Below are 17670 nucleotides of genomic sequence, written 5' to 3' on the forward strand. Positions count from 1 at the left end.
ACTTACAAAAGATGGAACGATTTCGCATGATAGAACGTAGGTCTAGGATTAGGCAGATAAGATTCATTCGAGAATTAAGTTGGTGTGCTATAAATATACCATTGTGAAATAACGAGTTGGACGAATAAACAAATTTCGTGACGTATCTTTGCACTTTATTTACAGAATCTTTCAATACTACGAATACATTACGCAACGTTGTTCGCCGAATAATCGCCCGATGAGCAATGTCAGCTCCGATATATTGAATGTCATATTTTTTACGTCAACATCCGTGTCAAAGTTGACACTATTTTTCAAGGAACGTGTAAGTACTCGTACATGTAGAGACACGACAAGAATTATGCAACGTTCTTCACGGCGTTTGAAAATTCATAACAAGCGTACTAAGTCTAAAACCATTCATGGAATCGTTTGAAAGCTTTGCTAAACTACTCGTGCATTATTCCTTCATGTACTTGAAGCGCACCGTCACCCGCTAATTGATATTGTAATATATTCAGAGTATAGTTACGCCTATGCTTAGGACTCCTGGATAAAGATAATCGTAAGAAACGTGGCTTTTATTTCGCGTTACATGTACGTGGAAAATCGAGCAGTTAGTCCTGAACCCTCTCGCTGATTTTCTCGGCCTCCCTACGAATGCTTTCGCCAGCTTGGTTTATGAATGATTTCACTTTGTCCATGGCTTCGTTCAGGTTGGTTTCGTTCAACCATGAGCCCATTCTCTCGTGCAATGTATCCGCTGCTCCGTTCCATGCTTTCTTCACTTGATCAGCAATGTTGTCTAAATTGTTCTGTTGCGGCTCCTGCTGCTGCTGCTGCGCATCTTGGGGCATGGGAGAAGCCTAAAAACGATACGAACGTGTCAATTAAGATTCATGCTTGGTTTTCCTTAATAATAAATGAAATCTAGCGTTGGTCACTGTTACGATTATTTATTTCTGTTGCAGTCTAGGTTGTTGTCACTAAGGTGAACCGAAGCTACGCGTCGAAAACGAATAAACTTTATGCTTGTCGAACCGTGGACAATTTTATTTGATGTTACAATTTAGGTAAGATTTTATAAATGTATCGTAACGCCTGAAGAGGGCCTCCTACGCTAGATCATCATAACAAATACGATCGGTGTGATATAAAAGAAGCGATTGTGCGAAGATCGTTCATGAAAAACGAAGAAATTATGTAATTCTTGATATGTTTAATTACCTGGAACAAGTAAAACAGGGAAACCAGAAGAATAGCGGCGAAAATATATCGGGCCATAGTGTAATCAGTGGTCCTCGTATTGTTGTTAAATATATGTGATAGTTTCTGTCAGAGGGTCGACCGTACACTGCTTTAACTAGAAGCCTCGCACGAAGAACGCTACAACGATAAGAGGAGGAATTAAGATCAAAGATCACACTAATAACCACTTAAAGTCTCTATGTATACTTGTACGTAATACTCGATTCTCGATTGTCGACGACTCACAGTGTTCGCTGCTACCGTTCCCGCTTCTTTGTATCGAACTGAAATGAATTGCTCGCCGTTGGAATTCTGTATTTTGATCCATCCAATTGCATATTTCGCATCGCGTCATGAGTTGCATTTTTTGTTACAATCGGCTGTCTCTGTTCAGCGGAAATTGTGTAATTCCTTTATCTCCGTTTCCACGTGTTTTATCGAATACGGAGAAGCCGACCTCGAGTATACGGTAAAAATATCCGGCGCGCATAAACATTTCTCGTTTAAGAAAACTCGATTTATTTATTAATTTATTCCGTAAACAACTAGAAGCATCGAATTTCCCACATTATCGAGTAGAAATTTGAGAATCACTGCCTTATCTCGCCGTTAACGAATCACATAAGCGTACGGAAACCTATCGCTTGTTCCAAGACGTTTCCTGATCTCTTCCTTAATTTTCCTAGCAACTTAAAGCTCTCATTCACTTCCATTAATATTCCAATTAGCTGACTTCGGTCATTAATTTCTTCCTGAAATATGCAGAACCGCCCCAGCCGTACGGAAAATACCGTGAATCAATTTCGAAATCGGCCCTTGCTCTCGTCTTCTTTCGATTCTTTTCCTTGGTGGAATTTCTATCGATTCTTCGGAACTCGAGGTATCCTCGGCGCGAGAACAATTCTGGAGAACCAGTAGGAGGATCGCAAAGTAAACAATAATAAAGTTGGTCTTCATATCGGATCCGTGGCCGCAATAACACTGTAAAACCATTTCGTCCTGACAATCTCGTTTGCCGCGGGCCACAGAAATTTTTATTCGCGTCGTCAGCAAATACTTAAATTCCTCGCTGTTCTGCTACCGCGGTAAATCGCGATGTTTCTCTATTAAAACAAAAGGTCTTAACATAGACTAGATGGTACACTTAATGACAAGAGGATTTTAGGAACGTATTATTTTATTCATATTTTTTTTCATACATTATAAAACTTGGATCGTTAGTAAATAAATAATATTTCAATAAATAGATCGCGCTTTCATGTCGCGCGTATAAGTTAATAAAATAGTGTACAATAGGTATCTAAGTACAATAGAGACGTATTACGTGGACGATGTACTGCGATTACTATAACAACGTGACATACGATTACATCTCGCAATTATTAGTAACCTTGGGAAAGTGATTCCAATAGCTGTCTGCACGCTGAATCGTGAAAATCTCTGGATCGAAGATGCCAAATTTTAACGTCGTTGGGATTACCCATATGAATCGGTTTCAACTTGTACACGTTGAACCTAACAGGATCGTCGCTGGCGATGCGCCCTATCAGCCCTAGGTCTTCCTTAGGCAAAATAACAATTATATCGCCAGAAGACAGACCAACGTTGTCCAACGGACACTCTATATCGCTCTTGTTAAGCTGCAAGTGACTTTGCGAGGGCGTAACTCCGTTCAAAGGATGATTCAGCTTCGATCGAGAGGACAAGACGACCCACGTACCGCAAGTACCAGAACTAATCAGCGAGGATATCGACGGAGACATGTTAGACCTGTACGTATCCAAAATTTTCCTGAAAACGTTTATCTTCGACGATTGTTCCAATCCTGGCGTACTCTGTCGCTGATCAAGGTATTTGTACAAAGAGTCGGTATTCCCCAGATTGTTAACGTAATCTTGAGACGGTTGATCGCTTGACTCTGAGCTCGATGATCCGTTTTGCGGTGGGAACATGGAAGTCAAGGGACTCGAAGATTCGCTGCAGTTGCTCCTGATATTTCTCTGAGGTTCTGAGTATCCTGGCAGGGAGTCGAGCAACTTTGCGAAGGAAGACAAAGGATTTTGTGTAGGGTAATCAGAGGTACTGGTTTGAGATGAGGATGGTGAATGTGGAAGGTTGCCATCTTGCTGAACGTTCGGTGATGAGTGAGAAACAATATGGTTTAAGGAAGGTTTATCCACTGGTGGTCCAGTGGAAGATGAAGAGCCAGATGGCGGAAAATAGTTTAAAGAATCGGTATAGGGAGCTGTTCCTGCTGGTAGGTTCGAAAATGGTGGTAGCAATGGGATGTGACTGTGAGGTAGAGTCGATCGCGGATCATCTTCGTTCACAGGTGTAACAGGCTCCGCAGAAGAGGATTCAGACTGAGGAGCGTAAGTGGAAGGCCCATTTTCATTTATAATTGGTCGAGATGGTTGCAGGAACGGAAGTAACGAATAATGTGGTCTGTTACCATTCTGCTGCATATTCGACGCGGAAGATAAAGCATCGTCGCTTCCAGCTGGCGTTGCAGCCGATGAGGACTTGAATTGCAAAGAACTGCTCGTGTCGTCATCTCCAGGAGTTCCCGTTGGACCAGAGAATGTAGATTCTAAAGGACTGCTGGGAGTACTGCTCGGTGAAGCCCCTAGGAACATCTGGAAATCTTCAGGCGACATGGGATCGTGGCGGTTGGTGTGAATCGAATTTCCATCAGGCGTCGATGTGCTGGATTCGCTTGAATCGGTGTTTCCAAAGTTGAACATTGGTAAATTGTAAATAGAAAATGGGAAGCGAGTAGACGATGCACGAGACTTTGCAGGCTCGTCCTGCTTTAGAGAATTTGGTGTAATCCTTGATGGGAGACTCGAGAGAAATTTAGACAGCTCCGATTGATCTTGAGCATCGTTTGATTTGTCCGAAAGGCCCTGAGAAAGGGGCACTACCACTGGTTTAGGAGCTGACGTTTCGCTTTCGGGATCCATTTGTTTCATACCCAACGAAGGTACAGGAAACCGATTGAAAGGAGCGTCGTTTGATTGTGAACAGTCGCATCCATGGTCTGTAGTACCTGGAATTCCTGGAATTCCTGGGATGCTTGGAATTCCTGGGGTGCTTGGAATACCTGGAATACCTGGAATGCCTGGAATATTTGGAATGCCTGGAATGTTTGGAATACTTGGAGTACCTGGAGTACCTGGAGTACCTGGAATACCTGGAATATCTGGAATGCCTGGAATGTTTGGAATAGCTGGAATACCTGGAATACCTGGAATACCTGGAATGTTTGGAAATCCTCCATTTTGGCCATCCCAATCAATTCCAGGAATATGGACAATGCCTGGCAGGAAATTTCGTAGAAAAGCCAAAATCAAGTTCTGCAGCGTAGTAATTATAGCATCGAAAAATCCAGAAGGGGATTGTGCTTGTACAGATTCGATGAAGGTTACGAAGAATCCCTTTAAATTGACGAAGAATCGATAAAACAGGTCTTGAGGAGAAAACTTCTCGAAGAACGATTGTATCAACGTAAGCCCTTTCCACACTTGCTTCACCACTCCTTTAACAAATTTCGGTATGTTTCCGTCGAATAGATACAATGCGTTCTCTTTTGCATCGAATATCTCGTCCGTTATTTCCTTGAAGATGTCGATATTTGGTTCAAGGATCCCGAGGAGTCCTTGGAAATGAATGAAGAATTTATTGATAGCGTTCTTCAATCTGGTCAAAGTGGCACGGATCTCAGTTACGGGAATATACTTTTCGACGATTTCGGGCAGCATCTTCAGGTTCTCAGGGTTGTCGAAGAACATCTCCAAACGCGCTATGCTGTCCTCGATAATTTTAAAGAGATTCCCACTGAACAGCAGTTGAATCAGTGAACTCGAGCTACCTCCATTTTCTTCGCTATTTATCAGTAGGTGTAACGGAAGATCGTACTGTATAGTTTCTTCAACGATTAAAAAGTAGTGGAAAAGTGTCCTCAATTCGCAGAAAATTTCGTGCGCGATGATTCTGGACGTGTGCTTATGGCCAAATAGTTTCGCCTCCTCCTCGCAGGAACAAATTTTCTTGTCGTTTCCAGAAAGTTCGTCCAACAGCGAATTTAACACGTTGCGCTTCAACAATTTGCTCCATTCGTCTGTAACGTGCTAAAAGTGTTTCGCAGATTTGAATAAATAATTCTATATTTGTTCGTACAATTAACAGCGAATCTTACCTGTCTTCCATTCATTATTTGTTTTGACAGCGACAACAGACTCTTCGTCGCCTCGTCTGTGAAATTTCTGGACACCTATGGGAACGCAACAAGAAAGTAACTGTCAATTTGTATATTTTGCAGAGATTGATCGAAAACGAAGAGGAGTAACGAAGAATTACCGGAAGTGCTTCCATGATCTCATCGTCGCTATCTGGAGCATTGGTCGAATCTTTCTGATGCGCAGGAAGCTCAGACGAAGAACTTCCTGTCTTTCCATCGTCGATTTTTGTTTCGTTTCTTTGATCTGCATTAGTGGTAACGAATACCAGGCAGAAGAAAAGAATCGTTATGTACTTGTTCTTCATCGTTCCCATCGGAGAAGACCCGATGGTTTCGGTCAAGTATGGTGCTTCATATACTCGCAGGATTCTTATCTCGTTTCAAAAGACATCACGCAGATCGTGAGCAACACCGGCAACAATACAGATTACTAATTTGACACGAGTCAAATTTCACGCGATAGCGTCGATTAAAGGAAGATTTTAGTTGTCTTGATTATGTTAAGGTATCCGTGTCGATCCACGTTGATTCGCCGCGAGACACGTTTCTTTTAGCGATTACATGTTTGTACGCGTAAATATAAACGCGGGAATTTGAGGACCGCATCGAAACAACAAACAAACGAGGAATTTATTGGATCGATAAAGCAAACAAACTACGTTGACGTAAGAGGAATATCTAATCGAGAATAATTGAACTTGTTTTCGTAAATAATGAATGAAGAATGCAGGAAACGATATATTATTATTCGTTCGATTGATTTTATTAGCCTGTATTACATCATACATTTACAGAAATTTCATATTTCTCAAGTAGCTTAACATTCGTAAGATGTCTGAACCTCGCAAGCAGGAACAAGCACTGTATCGATACGAGTTCTGAGTCCCTTCAATCGTTGATAAAACATTCCTTCGGATTGCTCGTTGCCTTGAGGAATACTACAGAAAAGGAACATGGAAAATTAGATTTATAAACACGGAACTTTGAAGGTATAGCAAGAATAATTTAGTAAAATTTACTCAATGTTCCGAACTGTCTCGTCAATTACGAAGTTATAATGTTTGGAGGCTGGCGGTGCCTCGACAGCAGGAGGAACGTGAGTATTGTACGTGTAAAATGTTCCTCGCGATGTATCGTCTATAATGACACTGTCTGATTGCGATTTAATAGAAGTAGAAGGCACATCTATCGTTATCGAGTATTCGTCGCGACGTGGTTGTACATACATATCCGAAACAACTCTAAAATTCAACGACACAGGTATCTTCTCGTCCTCTACGGGTGGTTTAGGTCCCTGGAAAATGATTTAATTACAAAATGATACATCTGTTGTGTAACAACTTTGTTGCAACTAAACAGACTGTTTTCTACGTGTTCGAAGAACAAAGCACGATCGATTCAAATTGTTAGCTTAATGGGCATTAATTTGTTGCGCATACATACCTCGATCTTGATTGGTAATTGGCGTGTCGCGATGCAAGGATCGCCGTATGTAACTATCTTAGGTCTGTCGTGGCTGTAACAACATTCGAAATTGAAGATCGAATGAAAAGCGATAAGAATCCAGAACGCGGTTCCCGTATTCATGACCGTATCTGAAAATCGATACTGCGATTCAGCTGTAGGCGGTATGCTCGCGTTCTTAATATACGGATTCGTGAAAAACAATATCACTTCCTGTTTATCATCGAACGTATCAATTTTTATGTGGCGCAATTTATACGTATACGTAAATAAAAACGGAAGGAAACTCATCGTTTTTCCATTGAAAAGTTTTACAGCTCCCGAACGTGCCCGAGTAGGCGGAAGCGAGCGAACTTCATCCGCGGAAGTTACAAGCCTCGAACGTGTTTATGAAAAAGGAGATGAAACGCACGTATCGCTGCAAGTTTTAAAACATGTAAGTGAAAACCATTTTTCATGCAGACCACTGTATAAAATCGTAACGTGCTATTACAGAGTTGTAGTGTTCATAAATTAAAACGTACGTAAACCCAAAAGCGCGCGGTTAACGCCGTCTTCGATAACACTTCCTTTCGATAGCTAACAATAACATATTCAAGATAACGACGCTGAGCAAAATGTTTGATCCAAGCTTGAGAGAAATATGTTCGGGGATGAGTGGATCAAAAATTAAAACTATACACATGGCTCGGAGAGGTATTTTTAAAAAAGAAACGCGGTGTTTTTAAATATATATTAGGCAAGTACCGCGTTATCTAGAGAAGAAGAGTTATTTAAATAATGAATCGAATAAAGGAGAACTATCTTGTTATTTATTTATTAGTTAAATTTGATCTAATAGAATATCCCAATTCATCTTTGCATTTCGATATTTTGTTAATCTCAGAAAGTATTCCAAGTTCTATCTCAGGAGTTTTAGTGTCTTCTAAGATCCGCCTGCCCTACCAGTCTCCTCTGCCATGTGTTGCTCATACCAAAAATTGCTTTTACCCCGCTCGAAAGACCGTTTCACGATGCGTTGACAGGATCGCTTAAACCTCGGAAGTCGAAGTCACAGGAACATCGTAAATCTCCGTACCCAGCGAAGGCGTAACAGAAACTAACAAATACTATTCTCTCTTTCTTTTTCTAAGTTATACACCAGCAAGAAAAAGTGTAATTTTATTGATTTGTTAAATTTCTTGAAGTCTTGACGAAGTCGTAACAAAATATTTTCCTTTGCTTATTTTATTTTATACTAAATCTAAATGTCCTATTAATCCAGGGGATAAAAGTGGAGAAGGTTTAAAGTTTCATTGAAAACGTTTTATTTCTCAAAAAATATGTACAGGATAACGATTTCTAATGGTCTACAACCAAAAGAATTGACTATTTTATTGTTTAATCAATCATTGTGGACACGGAGGATTTGTTGGATGTGTCTCGATATTTCCAGGATTTCCAAAATTATCTTCGATGACCGTTTCCTGAACTATGACTTTGCCTGGAATATAATCTGGTATTGGTGGACCTAAGGGACCACATGGTTCTTCTGCACTATCATTAATTTCTCCATTGATTATTCCATGATTGTGTTTTCTTGATTTCATATATACTGAACCCACAGGTGCGTAACCCAGATCTCTGAGAATGGTTAACATATTAGTTAGCAAATATTTATATTATATAGAGTTCAACTCCTGCTTTATAAATTTTAATCTGTAAATAAAAAACTTACTTGTAAGTGAGAAGGCTCTCTGACATTTGATCTGCAGATTCTTCTTGCGTTATACTTTCACGTTCAATCGCTTCAAGTTCCGCGAGTTTCGCTTCTTCTTGTTCATCGTATGAACCAATAACCACAGTTCTCGGGGGCGCTAGTTTTAATTCTACGACAGGTTTCTCAACCATCACAAGTTTCTCTTCCGGAATATCAAGAGTCTTCTTGTCATTTTTCGATTCATTTGGCACCGTTCGATGACCAAACGATAATTTATCTTCTGGTATAAATTGTTTTCCTTGTCTATAAATTACATTTGGAGCGCGAAGGTTTTTGTACGCGAGAGTAAGAGAGACTGCATCTGCTGGCATCTCCGGATACGAATGATCTACTACAGTTTCATCTGAAAAATATGTTCTGTATTATTTAACGTAACTCTGAGTTTTGACAAAGATAGATTTAGAGTACATATTTCCTGTCACACCTGTGTCATCATCAAACCAATTTGAAGTGCTGCCAGTTATAGAGAATTGTTTTTGTCCAATAGCACGTGCTGGAGGTATATTGTACATTCCGAAGCTGGGTTGGCTTAATCCAAAGTGTGGATGTCCATACATCCTTGACCTTGATCTACTAAATGTTCCCAAATTTATATTTGGAAGCAAACTTGGCCTGGATCCACTATATGTTTTGGGATACAAATTTCCAAACAATCCTAATCTGTTTGCGGTAGGTGCCCCAGGTAGTGTACCAGTAGTAACTCCATTTCCTCCAGATGTTGATATACCAGGTACAGGAGAATTTGGTTTTGCAAATATCGTTGGACTGGATCCACTTGTTGTACCCAAAGTGCCGGTTTCGATTATTCTGGTTGTAGTCTCGCCAGTGAGCACGTTTATACAAATCTCATAAGGAAGTTGGTTGGGTGATGGGTTAGTACAGCTGCTGCATATGATTTTACCAGGATAAGCTGGAGTTACTTTTGTTTTCTCTGTCAGTAGTAGTTTTCCACTGCGGGGGTCGACTGGAAGCGGGTAACATAAATCGCCAATTGGTGGAAAACTGTAAATAAAACAAATATGTTTGCAGTCTTGTTCTAACAATTTATAAAATTCGTAAAAAAGTAGAGATTTTCAAATACCTGGGTACAATTTTGCCACTATTACTGGTTGGAATTATTGAATCACCAGTTTGTATTTCTATAGTTTCTGATGTTTGTTTGGCACAACCACAGCCGGAGTTACTTCTGCTTGAACTTTCAGAAGGAACAGGTATAACGTCTGTTTGAGGTACAGGCAATAGAGAAGAACTCGAGGAGGTGCTGCCAGTGATAGTAAATGTATTAGAGCTACCGCTGCTACTACGTATCGTAGAATCACTCTCACTGATGGTGTATGTAACAGGAGTAGAAATACTTTGCGAATCAGACTGACTATTTTGACTGTTACGTGCAGCTGCCGCATCGTTAATGTCTTGCGGTGATACATAATACGTTGGTTCTGGTAATTTTGCAGCTGTCACAACGGAATCGGTACAGGTGCAAGGATTTGTACCTGTAATTAATAGTGTTAAATTAAAGTGACACATCATATAGTAAAATTATCTTTTTCCAATCGTGTACCTGGTCCTAAATTTCCACATTTACACTCTTGATGAGTTGCCTGAACCATCAACGAATATGCTACTGCAAGGATGAAAAGAGTGCTCAGAGTCAGAGACTTCATATTGACGAAGATCTTTCTCTTTTGTCTTGTCCCCCATTCTGATTGCCTTATATACGTGAAAAAGTTATGAATTCGAAAAAGAATTGCACAATCCACCAGTATCAATTTTATTTCCTGTTACGTTTGAATATGCCCCCGAAACTTCCTGTATTCGTATACTGTAGACGAGACATTATTTCTTCATAGCAGATACATTTATTTAAATTTTGATGCAAACATAAATGAATCATTTAAAACTTACATCCCGGTATAACGTCGCATTTTGAATGAATCAAACTTCGTGACCGTCCGCTATTTCCGCATACTTCCGTATTATTGTTTATACACGCGGTAAGGTCAAACGGAAGCGAACTCGTTAACGCTCTATAATTGTTATCTACATTTTTTAAGTCTGATTTAATTCTATCAACATTTGAAGTCAAATACCGTCTGAGTTATAGAGAGATCATTTTTGTTTTTTAAGTATTTTATTATAAAATATTAATTTTATGATATAAACAGTCGGTAATTACAATATAAGTTAATATTTTTCGTTCAGAAATATAGCAATATATTTACAATATTATACAATACACAGTGTTGAAAATGTAATACATCTTTATGTGTTTCATTTATTAAAAAAATCCGACGCTCTTTGTCTCTGGAGAGGCAAATTGAGTAGATTATCGGTGAGAACAGGACCTTCGCATCGCATACTATTTTCGGAATCAAGGTGATTTTCCGGTTTTGATGGTGTATTTATTCGCGGAGTGCTCGGTGTTCTGATACCTATCAATGGTGTCCTCGAAGATGGAACTCTTCGTGGGGTTGGTGTACTCGCAATTCGAAGTTTCTGTGTAGCTAATCTTCTAGCTGCTGGAGACATGGTACTCAAACGATCTATGGTTGATCTTGGTGATGGCCTATAATAGAATAGATTACAAACATTAATATAGGTATGCTAATTGTAAACGTTATAAATGACACGGGAATACTTACGTCGCTAATGATTTTCTAGCTGCTTGCAAGGCTTTAGTTTTTCTGTCTCTGTGCCTTTCACCAGCTTTCTCTGCCAATTGTAATGCCAACTGTTCTCTTTTTGGAGGTTCTGCCATTCTAAATGATGGTCCTTGACTTGTCCTCAATAAAGGAGTATCTCCACCATCCAATCTGAATGGTGTACCTTCAATCTGACCCCAGGTCATCAAAGGACTTTCACATTCTCCGGGTCTTGGACTCGGGGTTGCTACAAAACTAAATCCATTTACTCTAGGTGTTGGATTTCTAACAATTTCTTTGCCATCGACCCCAATTTTTCCATCGTTAGCCTTTGACTGATTCTTTGCCAATTCATTAATGGTTTCCTTATTTTGTTGCTCATTGAAGGGATTTGATCTGAGTCTTGTATTTTCGTGTACTACTAATTGTCGTTTTTTAGCTAGGTCTATCCTTTCATCTGGAGTTAATTCAACTCCATCAGGAACATACATAATGTAATTTTTATTTTTATAACTCCAACTGTCTAATCTATTAAGTTTCTCATCTCCATTCTCGATAGCTAATGTGTCCGATGCTTTCCCATTGGTCAGTGCCAATGATTTTTCTTCAGCTTCATAAAGCCAAGCATACTTAAGCTTGAGTTTCTTTTCTGCCTCCACCATCATTTCTTCGAAACTTGCATTGTCTTCACTCGTGTGCATACTCAAATATGCATCTAATCCAGTTTTAGTTTCTGGTTTATCCTTTTGTTTCGTGCTTGTGGCCACAGGCGTATCTGTTGGAGTTTTTGATGCTTTCAACTGTTCATCTTCTGATTCAGTTTTATTCATTGGTGTCTCAAATGTTGCTGGACTGGCTGGCCTTTCAGTTGTCGGTCGTCCTGAACTATATTTTTCATAGAGTTCTCTCATCCTTTTCACGTCATTTTGCTCTAATGCATCTAAATATTGATTCTGTGCTTGAAGTCTGTCTAAGTGTGGAAAGAAATCTCTCTGTATAATTTCTCCCATTTTCTTTATGTATGCGTCTTCATCCAAAATTTTTGGCTGCATTCTTTTGTGCCTCTTAGCAACACCTATCGGTTTTTTAAATACAGCCAAGTCTGTCATATTTTTGGCTGCCTCTAGGGCTTGAGATCCTGGAGAGTTCATCGTCAAATCTGTAAAAACCACAATGCAGTGTTTACACGAAAGCAAAGACAATGTCCACAAAAACAATCCAAAATGACAGCTGCAAGTGTGGACGGAAATATATTCGACGTATACGTATCACAACAGTTATAAACTTTCTGAAAGTCAAAATGATTCGTATTTACGTTTTGAAAGAAGTAAGGTTATGCGCAGAGATTCTTCTTAAATGCGTCTGCCCGTGCATCAATGTTTTATTTTTACTTCTCATTCATACTTATATGTACGTGATACAACTGAACATTTTTGCAGCTTTTTCATCGTTATTGGAATTAAAAGCTGATGGAATATATACACTAGTGCGTAAAACGAAACACCACTCGCAAACAAATATTAAACCTAACCAACAAAGGATAATGTGTGCTATATAGAACTATCGCTGTCAGTGTCATGTGGCGTCATTGTGCGTCCATTGCATGAACTTTGGCAAGGTAAATAATTTACATCTCTAATTAAAATGGGTACATTTTTCACAAAACCCGCAATATAAATAAATTTGTACATAATTTATTTATAGATTTAATACAGTAAATAACTACAAGACTCGAGGAGGTACCCAAGAAATAAGGAAAAAACGAGCGAGAATGTTTCAAACATTATATAAAATGTGTTTTGTTAAGTATGCTTTTGAGTAGAATAATGCTTAAACTTATTTTTATTGAAAAGATCTCGTCAATCCATGGATGATACTCTCATAAAGATAAAGAAATATATATTGCGTTAATGGTCACTATATATTTGAAAACAAACAAACTATACGTTTGGAAAATTCGGAAATAATGGAGTAGTATAGTACAGTGTAAGGATGAAATTAACGAAAGTACAATTCGAATTCGATGGGGTAGATCGGTAGATCGTTGTATCGCGCCGTGCAAAGACGGCCCTGGCTTCGGCCACTCGGTAAGTAGTCGAAGCGATATTTTGGTCGAGCTGAGACAGTGGGATGGGATACGATTGCCTTCTCGTATTGCCGTGGCTCGAGGCACGGACTCTCGGAAGAAAAGAGGAAGAGAGACCGAGCAAAATGATTCGGGAGGCTCCGAGGTGTTGGAAAGGCACGATGAAAGACATATGAGGATTCCAGCGGCGAGATAGGATATGCCTGCCGACTATGTTACAGCGAAAATCTTTTGAGGTCCACCTTACGCGCGTTGCTTCTCTTTTCCTTCAGGTTTTTCGCAGAGTTTGTGTATGTTGAATTTTGCCGAAAGCGTGGCCGTCGAATGTATCGTTTATTAATTTAAACATTGTTACTCTAACTTAATTAAAGGGCATTCTTTGATATAAGTCAGTGGTTATCAAACCACATAAAGGGAGCCCCTTAATTGTTTTGACTGATGTCGATTGAATGTTCTATTTATTGAGCATAGAGAATGATTTAAATGGCATGGTTATCGAATTTTTTTAGATGGAAAAGATCCCCTTTTGGATTGTAAAGCGCCGCCTCTGGGGAGTCGCCATCTTTACTTTGGAGAATACTAGTGCCAGTGAAGGAACATGTAAATGTATAAAAAATGTGAGGAACAAAGCATTTAACGAAATCAAAGATAATTTAAATTGACATCGATATTGAATCGTTAATAATTTTTACCATTTGAACTTTAAACGACCACATGGGATTGACGAGCGTTTTTTCGAACGTTGCAAATAAATGTAACAACGTGAAATTTATTCGAAGATTCTTGAAGGTTTGCGTTACGCGGAGCACGTGTCAGTGTCAACCGACACCGAGAGCAAGAGGAGTCAAGAAAGACGTCCCATCCCGTCCCGTCCCCTCTATTTACGACATAAGGTAAACTTCTTTTAGGTCTCGTGGTTCACGGTCAGTGTCTGTCTTCGGATACTTGGCTTGCTTGGACAGTTTTCATGGCGCTAACAGACATGTCCGTCTTTCTCTCCTTCTTCTTCCTACTATACGCGTTTACAATCAATTAAATCTTCGGATTTAAGAATCAAAGAGAATGGTATCGCCAGCTTCGTAAAAATGAATCGTGGACACGGTCCAGGAAGTAGCATGCATCTGGGGGCAGAGAAAAATAGGGACATTTGCCATTTTGGCACGAAGTTAAATTTACGATGCTTAATCCAATTTTAAATCATATTTGTTCCAAGTCACCTGTCGCCGTGCAATTAAGGAGGATGAGTCGACAGGCGCTAACCCGTGGTCATTTTGTTGTTGCTAATAAGGCTGGAAATACGAATAACGACGATGCTTGTTACTTGGTGAGGTAAATTATGTTGGTCATTTACGATTTCACCTACGAACGTATCCTTTTAGTTTTTAGGTTTACCGCACGCGGTGTATATATTTTTGAACTAGTTCGATATCGCTAATTTACGATATCGATAATTTTGTTTTAAATGTTGAAATGAATTAACCAGCTGCGTGGTCGTTAACGTTGGTACCCTTCGACTGCAGGTTTCGTGACAAATCGACGTTTAAATAAAACGCAAGTCACACGAAGCGAAGAGGAGGACGATGACGACGATGATGACGGCGACGAAGAAGTTTAAGAAGTAGACAGAGAGGAAGGTTGCGGACGTAAAGTATAAACAGTCGAGGTGCGATTTGACGCGCACTCCGGCCATCCAAGGCACATCTCGCTCGTTGAACGTACGCTTTAAGAATCCCGAAGAAGCGACCAGCCCCGATGGCTGGAATCTGTAAATCTGTCATTGCAGCCATATTCGTGCGGCTGGTACCGCAGGATATGAACTTCTGCTCGTTGTATGCGCCACCGACGTACGAGACCCTCTAGATCTGCCCGCTCGTCTTCTTTCGAGAACTTTGCACCAAAACGGAAGCCTCTCCCCGTCTCTCGAAATAACAAATGTTTTTTTTTTTTTTTTTTTTTACAAAAACGTTACCGATTCTGGAAAGCTGTTCGTTTCTCCTACCGGGTCAGGAAATTGAGAATTCTTTTGACGACGCTGCGAAATGGCGGTTGCTTCGTTTCTTTATAACTCATACTTCGTATCTACGTACCCGATTCTCTCGTTCTTTAAACCGTTCATTCTGTTCATCTCATTTGTTCGCCATTTGAAAAGTTGAAATCCGTGGTGTACAGTAATTCTTTTCAAGTTTTCAAGAGATATCGATGTTTAACTCGGACGAGAAACATTTATGACACATTTATCGGAACGTTTCGTGGAGAAAAACGAACGACAACTCGAGAAACATTGCTGTACGCCGTTTCGATCGGTGAGAAGAAGGTGTTCTGGTCGAAGGTTCAAAAACCGTTTGGTTGTATCAAACAGCGTGAAAACTATAAAAGCTCCAGCAGTCGTCGCACCGTATACCCAGCGGTATTTCCTCTGGTAGCTAGCGATGACGGATTCATGGTCCGTGGGATAACGCAACACTTTACCCTCCACATCCCCCGAAATGTTTCGGTTTACGGATGCACGCACGGTCGCTCGCACTTTCCTTCTTTTTCCTCCATTTCTCTTCACGGTTTTTTTCCTTTCATCTACCGAGCGATTCATTTGTCGGTCTTTGATCCGCGACCAACGAGCCACTACCGGAAAATTAGAGAGATTTATCGAGCGCTTGTCTTTCTTGGAACGCCATCTATCATTTTATTTCTCCTCGCTTCCGATTTCACTGGCCGTTTAATGCGACCCACGTTGTACTTATCGTTGTTAGATTATTCGAACTCGATAATAAAACCGGCACGTTTGTCTTCGTGGAACTTTTTCCGAGAGACATCGAATTTTGAATGGCCAAAAGAATGCGTGGAACGACGAAAAGGTGACCGAAATTTGTCACTTCTTTGGAGGTCCTCGGACCCCCCAAAGATTTCACAGCGAATGCAAGGTCGAAACGTATGGTTATTTAGTGAGACCCCACTGTCTTCTCGCGCCGAATGAGACCACTTGAAAAGGTTTTCCCAGGCACGTTTCAGGCCCTCGATCTCTCAATAAACACAGTTTATTCTCGACCAGTATCTGGATCTTTGGAAGAGAGCGATCGAGCAATCGAACGTTCCGTCGGTTGGCTTGTACGCGATATACATACATCGTAACGCCGTCGGTGTTCCATTTATCGAGAAAATGGGTCTTCGGAGGTTTTAAAGAGTTGGCTTTGAGGGCAGCTGGTTCTCGCGAACAGAATTGCCACCAGCAGCGCGGGGTCACCTAACCCTGTCGAGGGTTGACTTCTACAGGGCTGAGCCCGCCTGGCACCTACGAGGAAGATGAAAGAATGAGCGAAGATAGGCCGACGGTCGCTTTTTATTGCCGGCGCCGTCACGCGTCACCGATAAGCGCGGTCTCTCTGTAGACGAAAAGTCTGCACTCGCACCGGTTCTCTCGAAACACGAGATTTCTTATTCTTTCTCTTTTTCCTCTTCGCTTCTTCTATCCCTGGCATTTCTTTGTATCTTTTCACGAACCCCCTTAATAGAAAGAATTTTTAAAGGGTCCCTATTGATTTCTATCAAGCCTTGTATAAAATCAAGAGGTATCGAGGAGACGGAAGCTAGGACAATGTACTCCGTATAGAAACAGAGCCTGTAACTGATAAGTATCGAATAGATTAGGCATTGCATTCGCCCGCATTTTAAACATCAATTATTCGTCCACGATTCGCTTTGTTTAAACTCGTGTTGGGAGTCGCGAGACCGTACCGAAATAAGCGCAAATCTAATTTAAACGTGTACGGTCATTTTAATCGCTTTGATCCAAGCGTTTCCTTTTTTGTTATTTCCGTTGTTTGCGACATCGGGCGTAGCTCACTCACTCGCGACTACGAAACGTTTCGGTGGATGCAAGTGGGAGATATTCACCGAGAGTCATTAAGGATACGTTTGTAATATGTTTACACAACGGGTTGCTTCGCATGGCCATCAATCACGGGCCACGTCGGTCCATCCGTTTTTCTATGCGTGGAAACCGACAGCGTCGTGTCGCCTTGCGTCGCGTCAGACGCTCGCGTTCCGTGTCGCTTCGTTGGCATTAGCGTGTCGTTTTTAACAGTATCGGTGTTAAACCACCGCGCGCGCCGTGCTCGTCTACCAAAATGTTGTTCGACGATTTGGCGTATGCACTCCGTGACGTTTTCTGCCAACGACTTCGCCGACTTAGAGTATACGTAGAAGTTAAACGAAAAAGCTTTTGGATTTTTGTACGAAATATGACTAAATGTAG

The 17670-nt window shown here is 40.6% G+C and overlaps 4 protein-coding genes and 1 long non-coding RNA gene across 10 annotated transcripts; 1 reads left to right on the forward strand and 4 right to left on the reverse strand.

Moving 5' to 3' along the window:
* Window positions 1-133: 133 nt before the first annotated feature.
* Window positions 134-5817, reverse strand: LOC128873384 (uncharacterized). Of its 4 annotated transcripts, none has more exons than XM_054116942.1 (5): window positions 5590-5817; window positions 5429-5503; window positions 1477-5360; window positions 1210-1368; window positions 134-848 (listed from the first exon to the last, which is right to left on the reverse strand). In XM_054116942.1, exons 1-3 carry the CDS (start codon window positions 5782-5784, stop codon window positions 2613-2615), a joined length of 3018 nt encoding a protein of 1005 aa, XP_053972917.1. In that variant the 5' UTR covers window positions 5785-5817; the 3' UTR covers window positions 134-848; window positions 1210-1368; window positions 1477-2612. The 4 variants fall into 4 exon arrangements, with proteins under 4 accessions (XP_053972917.1, XP_053972919.1, XP_053972920.1 ...); XM_054116944.1 differs by having other exon boundaries at window positions 1451-5360; XM_054116945.1 differs by having other exon boundaries at window positions 1444-5360.
* A 147-nt stretch (window positions 5818-5964) lies between these two features.
* LOC128873396 (uncharacterized) lies at window positions 5965-7491 on the reverse strand. The gene is made up of 4 exons (XM_054116964.1): window positions 7459-7491; window positions 6914-7352; window positions 6490-6764; window positions 5965-6408 (listed from the first exon to the last, which is right to left on the reverse strand). The coding sequence occupies exons 2-4, from the start codon at window positions 7223-7225 to the stop codon at window positions 6288-6290; spliced, it is 708 nt and encodes a 235-aa protein (XP_053972939.1). The 5' UTR covers window positions 7226-7352; window positions 7459-7491; the 3' UTR covers window positions 5965-6287.
* A 745-nt stretch (window positions 7492-8236) lies between these two features.
* On the reverse strand, window positions 8237-10547 carry LOC128873389 (uncharacterized). The gene is made up of 5 exons (XM_054116953.1): window positions 10255-10547; window positions 9775-10186; window positions 9118-9695; window positions 8652-9036; window positions 8237-8557 (listed from the first exon to the last, which is right to left on the reverse strand). Exons 1-5 carry the CDS (start codon window positions 10355-10357, stop codon window positions 8323-8325), a joined length of 1713 nt encoding a protein of 570 aa, XP_053972928.1. The 5' UTR covers window positions 10358-10547; the 3' UTR covers window positions 8237-8322.
* A 251-nt stretch (window positions 10548-10798) lies between these two features.
* Window positions 10799-12857, reverse strand: LOC128873391 (splicing factor ESS-2 homolog). The gene is made up of 3 exons (XM_054116956.1): window positions 12651-12857; window positions 11336-12494; window positions 10799-11259 (listed from the first exon to the last, which is right to left on the reverse strand). The coding sequence occupies exons 2-3, from the start codon at window positions 12484-12486 to the stop codon at window positions 10965-10967; spliced, it is 1446 nt and encodes a 481-aa protein (XP_053972931.1). The 5' UTR covers window positions 12487-12494; window positions 12651-12857; the 3' UTR covers window positions 10799-10964.
* Window positions 12828-17600, forward strand: LOC128873401 (uncharacterized). Of its 3 annotated transcripts, none has more exons than XR_008456406.1 (5): window positions 12828-12953; window positions 13040-14038; window positions 14201-14314; window positions 14635-14750; window positions 14942-17600. It is a non-coding gene; the product is annotated as an uncharacterized LOC128873401 (long non-coding RNA). The 3 variants fall into 3 exon arrangements; XR_008456407.1 differs by having other exon boundaries at window positions 14211-14314; XR_008456405.1 differs by having other exon boundaries at window positions 13040-14314.
* The last annotated feature ends 70 nt before the right edge of the window (window positions 17601-17670 follow it).

The sequence above is a fragment of the Hylaeus volcanicus genome, chromosome 3 (assembly GCF_026283585.1).
Source record: "Hylaeus volcanicus isolate JK05 chromosome 3, UHH_iyHylVolc1.0_haploid, whole genome shotgun sequence".
NCBI lineage: Eukaryota > Metazoa > Arthropoda > Insecta > Hymenoptera > Colletidae > Hylaeus > Hylaeus volcanicus.

What these genes read in the sequence shown, in the direction of transcription:
- LOC128873389 (XM_054116953.1), bottom strand. Translation starts at nt 10,357, where the DNA reads ATGAAGTCTCTGACTCTGAGCACTCTTTTCATCCTTGCAGTAGCATAT. An exon ending in AGTGGCAAAATTGTACCCAG is followed by an intron (nt 9,696 to 9,774) that starts GTATTTGAAAAT and finishes TTTTATTTACAG; the next exon opens with TTTTCCACCAATTGGCGATT. An exon ending in TTGGTTTGATGATGACACAG is followed by an intron (nt 9,037 to 9,117) that starts GTGTGACAGGAA and finishes CATATTTTTCAG; the next exon opens with ATGAAACTGTAGTAGATCAT.
- LOC128873396 (XM_054116964.1), bottom strand. Translation starts at nt 7,225, where the DNA reads ATGAGTTTCCTTCCGTTTTTATTTACGTATACGTATAAATTGCGCCAC. An exon ending in AATTACCAATCAAGATCGAG is followed by an intron (nt 6,765 to 6,913) that starts GTATGTATGCGC and finishes ATCATTTTCCAG; the next exon opens with GGACCTAAACCACCCGTAGA. An exon ending in GAGACAGTTCGGAACATTGA is followed by an intron (nt 6,409 to 6,489) that starts GTAAATTTTACT and finishes CCTTTTCTGTAG; the next exon opens with TATTCCTCAAGGCAACGAGC.
- LOC128873391 (XM_054116956.1), bottom strand. Translation starts at nt 12,486, where the DNA reads ATGAACTCTCCAGGATCTCAAGCCCTAGAGGCAGCCAAAAATATGACA. An exon ending in GCTAGAAAATCATTAGCGAC is followed by an intron (nt 11,260 to 11,335) that starts GTAAGTATTCCC and finishes ATTCTATTATAG; the next exon opens with GCCATCACCAAGATCAACCA.
- LOC128873384 (XM_054116942.1), bottom strand. Translation starts at nt 5,784, where the DNA reads ATGGGAACGATGAAGAACAAGTACATAACGATTCTTTTCTTCTGCCTG. An exon ending in AGATCATGGAAGCACTTCCG is followed by an intron (nt 5,504 to 5,589) that starts GTAATTCTTCGT and finishes GCGTTCCCATAG; the next exon opens with GTGTCCAGAAATTTCACAGA. An exon ending in AAATAATGAATGGAAGACAG is followed by an intron (nt 5,361 to 5,428) that starts GTAAGATTCGCT and finishes AAACACTTTTAG; the next exon opens with CACGTTACAGACGAATGGAG.